The 5940-nt window shown below is 38.3% G+C and overlaps 1 protein-coding gene across 1 annotated transcript; it reads left to right on the forward strand.

Annotated features, from left to right (window-relative positions):
• Nucleotides 1–2864: 2864 nt before the first annotated feature.
• On the forward strand, nucleotides 2865–4590 carry LOC125660275 (G-protein coupled receptor 183-A-like). The gene has a single exon (XM_048892100.2). The coding sequence runs from the start codon at nucleotides 2912–2914 to the stop codon at nucleotides 3974–3976; it is 1065 nt and encodes a 354-aa protein (XP_048748057.2). The 5' UTR covers nucleotides 2865–2911; the 3' UTR covers nucleotides 3977–4590.
• The last annotated feature ends 1350 nt before the right edge of the window (nucleotides 4591–5940 follow it).

Here is a 5940-nt window from a genome sequence, read left to right on the forward strand (position 1 = left end):
AGGGGAGTAAACAACTCCTGTTGACCGGTCACATCCGCCGGGAGGCCTAAATAAATTAAAAATTTCATGAAACACTCCACTATAGAGAATGAAAATGTGTGCTTCATACACAGGAGGGATAGGATTACATGATTAGTGAGTACACAGGAGGGATAGGATTATATGATTAGTGAGTACACAGGATGGATAGGATTACATGATTAGTGAGTACACAGGAGGGATAGGATTACATGATTAGTGAGTACACAGGAGGGATAGGATTATATGATTAGTGAGTACACAGGAGGGATAGGATTATATGATTAATGAGTACACAGGAGGGATAGGATTACATGATTAGTGAGTACACAGGAGGGATAGGATTACATGATTAGTGACTACATAGGAGGGATAGGATTACATGATTAGTGAGTACAAAGGAGGGATAGGATTACATGATTAGTGAGTACACAGGAGGGATAGGATTAGTGAGTACACAGGAGGGATAGGATTATATGATTAGTAAATACACAGGAGGGATAGAATTACATAATTAGTGAGTACACAGGGGGACATCCCGTGGGGATCCGGGTTAGAATAGATCCTCAGTACCCCCTTTGCTTGTCTTACGAGGCGACTAAATGGGGCGGTCCTTAGAATGAGACCGCAAAAACCGAGGTCCCGTGTTACAGCAGATGTGGCACGATAAATATCCCTCAATGGCCATAAGAGCCGAGCATACGCCTAAATTTTGCAGCCCTTCGCCGGAAATGATGACGTCTCCATATGAGTGAAAAAATCTCAAGAGGGGCGTTGAACAATATTCAATCAATCACAGGAGGGCTATGATTAGTAAGTACACGGGGGGGGGGGGGGGGGGGGGGGGGGCTAGGATTATATGATTAGTGGGTACACGGGAGTGCTAGGATATATTTTAAAAAAATACTCACTGCTACGTCCCTGAGCGCTAAGCATAGGCCAAAAGTGGTACTTCACCCAAAGCAGGTGAAGTATCAATATGAGTGAAAAATTCTCGACGAGAGGTAAAAACAAACATTGAAAGAATCCATTAAATAATTCTATTCCCAAATTATGACGTGCCACCCTTTGATTTTCTACTTTCTCACAGCATCGATTGAATCACGTGGTTCTTAGATACTGCTGTTCGGTGTTAATTTACGGTACAAAATGTTGTATAAGTGGACATTAACAATAATATTTTGAGATGCGGCATTGATTAGGAAAGTGATAATATATTGCTAGTCAAATGATAAGCAGGGACTGGATGAAACAGGTTATTTGTTTGCTGTATTTGGTTCCCCCTAGGTGAAATCTCAAGTGAACTTTTATGTTCAATATGTGTCCGTAGCCTATGATATCTGTCTGTAAACGATTCACAGTCTCGATTGAAGTCAGCATTTCGCAAATTCTATGGTCGTTATAACGATCTAGTTCGTCAGTACAACCTCGCATTGGGTCAAATGCTGTCTGACGTGTTTCATACCGATTGTTAAGCCGTTCTTGGCACACTGATTTTGACTGCGGATAACTCCGTTTACCTGATGAGGATATAGGGCTCATGGCGGGTGTGACCGGTCAACAGGGGATGCTTACTCCTCCTAGGCACCTGATCCCACCTCTGGTGTGTCCAGGGGTCCGTGTTTGCCCAACTATCTATTTTGTATTGCTTGTAGGAGTTATGAGATTGATCACTGTTCGTTATCTTCACCTTGCATATAGGACCAAGTTTACCCATACTTGCTTGACGGTGTTTCACGGTTCTTAAAAAGATAACCACATGCTCTTCAAATGCATTCTTCCTAAGAACCACTGAACCACAAAAACCGTAATCTGCATAGAAGCTTTTCATGTAACGAAGAAATCATGGTCTCTCAGTAGGGTAATCAACGAGTTTCAATGTTTAACATTAGGATATGAAGGCGAATGTACATTCTCGCGAAAAAAGATAGTTTGTCAAATTAACACGCAAGCATTTTCATGTGGGTGGATTCAGGTTTGTGTACACCATGATCCCTGGGGCCAGGGCGGTCCTCACTACGGATTCAAAGTTTCACAAAATAATATAAAACATTGTAAAAAGGAATATCATCTAGATTTGAAAACACACGCGCACGCGCGCATATCATAATTATCGTCATCGAAAGATAGTTTTTTATACTTGCCTATATGTTCGAGCAGTCTAGCGCTTGCCACACGCTGCTAAGAGATTTGGTACCGCAGGTCGTGAGATTAAAGGAGCGGAAGCACATGGGTATCAAAATATAGTGATTTTTGTCTGTACTTTAAATATGGGCAGGTATGTTCATTTAAGAGTAGCTTCAAAATGTGGCCGAGTGGTTAGAGCATCGCTCTCAAAATCACACGGCCTCTCACATCTGTCGGCGCGGGTTCGTAAGTGAGAAATTTTCCCCGTTTACTTTCGGAAGGGCGGTGGTCTCTTCCTAGGTACATTGTATCTGGGTTCTCTCTTCCACCAATAAAAACTGGGCGCCACCAGATAACTGAAAAACTGTTGAGTGTGGCGGAAAACAGCAATCAAAATGGGGTTGAGGTCACAAAAAGGGGTCTGATTTGAATCTAATGTTTAAATGAGGCAAATGAAGTACGTAAAGTGACCGATGGGTCTCTTGTTTCTTCACTATTTGTATGTAGTTGGATAATAATTTAGTTAATAAGAATTAAAAACACAGCGTCGTTAAGGCATGTTTTGCCCAAGGCATGTACGTCACCGTTGTAAAGAACAGTAAGGTGTAAATTACAAAAGAAGTAAACAATCATTTATTATTTCTGATATATTATACAGATGTTCATTGTTGTTTTTGACACTATATTTACAGGTCGCCACTGAGTGGACGAAAGCGTAAGACGTGTTTCATTTTGTAAAGAGAACTGATTATATAACATTTTCACCATGAATACCTCCTCAAACATCAGCAGTATGGATTATCCGGAACCAGACGATATCGTAAAAGTGTTCTCAAAAATACAGAAGTATTCGAATCCCGTTTTTTGTTTCGTGGGATTAATCGGGGGTATTTTGGCTCTGACTGTGTTCCTTAACAAGTCTCAGCGCTCCACCTCATGTTGCCAGTACCTGGCCGTCCGATCGGTTTCTGACATCGGTTTCCTCATCTCTCTCATCATCGTATGGATTACAGACGTATTCGACGCCACTATTTTCAACTCACCTGGAGTTTGTCAAATGACGATCTTTCTTTCTTATATTTGTGGATTTTTATCGGTGTGGTTTGTTGTGATAGTTACGGCAGAAAATTACATTCGAATTTGCCATCCCTTTTCTGTATCAAAGTACTGTACGACAAAGATATCTAAAATCATCATCAGTATATTCTTGTTATTGGCCCTTGCGTTGTATAATTTTCCGCTTTGGACATTGGATGTTTCTGAAGGGCACTGCAAGGGGATAGCCCGTTACGACGAACTATTCCAAATGTTTATTCACATGGACACAGTGTTAACTCTTATCCTTCCGGCTCTTCTGATAACATTTCTCATGGTTGCCATAACATTTAGTTTAGCTAGGAGCTATCATCGCCTGGGAAGACTTAAAGGAAAACGCACCCAGAAGAAGAAATCTAGAAAGTCGAATCATTCCAAAGTTACGAAGCTTTTGTTTACAGTGTCTCTCGTGTTTCTGGCTCTGAATCTTCCAAGTCACGTGATCCGAACCATGATGACCTTATCGAGATACATTATGAATCGTTCTCACTTTACGACGACCGAATTGGTTCTGCAGAAACTATTTTACACTTTATATTACCTAAGTTATGCCATCAATTTATTTATATACCTATTTTGCGGTACGAAATTCAGAAAAAACTTTCATGAAATGTACATCGAATGTTTTGCAAAAAGCTGTAAAAGGGCGAAAGAAAAGAAAACGAATTTTCATTGTACTCGACAAGTAAACCGTACGCACGCAAAAGAAGAAGGGGGTGATATTGTTGACTTGTGAGGTTTTAAGTTGGGTATAGTTGTTCAGAACAATTAAGCGTCTTGAAATAAACCTCTTAAAAAGAAATCGAGTGGGTCTCACTACCTCCAAGTACGTGTATGCGAATACGAAGAGGAAGAATGCGACAAAACAAACTGTTTTTCTTACATTCGTTAATGACTAAATAATCGTGTGTATTAGTATTCAATGAATTATTTTGGCCATCAATTTTGTACCTCATCGAAATGAAAAAAAAACAAAAACAACGATGACTCTGGCAACAAGACAGGAATAATATAAAAACGACTTGAACCATTTCATCAATTCTACGTTTTCTTCAACTTTGTAACAATCATATGAAATATTTCACTATTCCTAACGAAAATTACCTGTCGTATGTAGTCATTAAGAACAGAATGATGAGCTTATTTTGAGTATGCACATGTAAGATATCTTTAATTAATTTGAGCATTAATTTTCTCTCTGCAAATTTGACATTTGATAATAATTGGTAAGTTACCTGTCATCTTTTCAAAATATAAGGTTGCTATCAAACATGTAGAGACTACTTGAATCTACTTGATTGTTGTGTATTTGAACAAATGTACTGTCTTTAACTGTAAATAAATATTGGATATTTTAGAGTGCAGGTGTTCCCATACGTTTTCATAGCAATCAATATTTAAATGGAATTATTACATCGGATGTACACTACCCTGAACTCCTATTGGCAAGATCATGAAACCTTTTTTGTAATTCTTGCTAAATATCAGAGTAAACACGATATTTCATGATTATTTGCGGTATCCAGTTTCCAGACTATGGGAGGTGCGTATGATTATTTGCGGTATCCAGTTTCCAGACTATGAGAGATGCGTATGATTATTTGCGGTATCCAGTTTCCAGACTATGGTAGATGCGTTTCACACTGGTTCACTGTTCACTGAGATTGATCACTGTTCGTTATATTCACCTTTCATTAGAAGATTTTGTGATCCGTAAAAGCATTTATTTTCACAAAACTTTAAAATCTTTAGCATAACATCTTTTGTTAAAGTGTGAAAATGTCTAATATATATTGCAAGAGTGGAGATGATGTCTAGATATGAGTTTTTAAAAGGTTTCTCCCCTTGTAGAATTTTTAAATCATGAAATATTTTCATACTTGGGATAGTATACGAAGATTACAAAATGATTTATCAATTTTGAACATTCTTTCGGTAAAACATTTCGTATGTTAATTATCTTTCATATGATATCAATTTTTGTATTACAATTCGCTTCTAAAAGCAGTAGAGCACATTGTTGGTCGGATACCATATGAACATCGTATGGTGTGTGTAATCCTACATTTCATCGTTTTTAACAAGTTACAGAAGACACAGGCGGGAACAAATTTTGATGACGTCACATTACATGCATTTGCATGATTACATGTATAACCAGTGTGTATACCTACCGAGCATGCGCAAACATTTGATCATTGGAGTGGAGTGGCATGTTATTGAATGTCAGTCGGAGTTTAATGATGGTAATATAACACGTCTCTTGTAAGATTGATACTTTGAAGATTTTTTTTTCATCACTCCAGTCATTTGATTGATGTTTTACAGATATCTTTTAGGATCGATGATTAATTTGTCCACTTTTAATTAAGAATTTACGATAATGCGCTTTATGAAGTATGCTGGTTTGAAGCGCCAACGTTCTTGCCCTCATGTATTTTTCAAAAATAAATTTATTTTCATATCTACATTTCACATTCATACCTCAGGGTCCACGCAATGAATTCTTTACATTATGACCCCTGGGTCGAGGCCTCTGCTGGTGGACTATTAGTCCCCAAGGGTCTCTACAGCCCAGTAGCTAAGTACTTCGTTACTAGCTTGAAAATACGGATGTATATTTAATTGCTGTTCTAAAATTTAGAAATTCATTTCAAAATTAAGGATTATCTCCCTCATGCATAGCTCTTATCCTTGGAC

The sequence above is a fragment of the Ostrea edulis genome, chromosome 9 (assembly GCF_947568905.1).
Source record: "Ostrea edulis chromosome 9, xbOstEdul1.1, whole genome shotgun sequence".
Classification (NCBI taxonomy): Eukaryota; Metazoa; Mollusca; class Bivalvia; order Ostreida; family Ostreidae; genus Ostrea; species Ostrea edulis.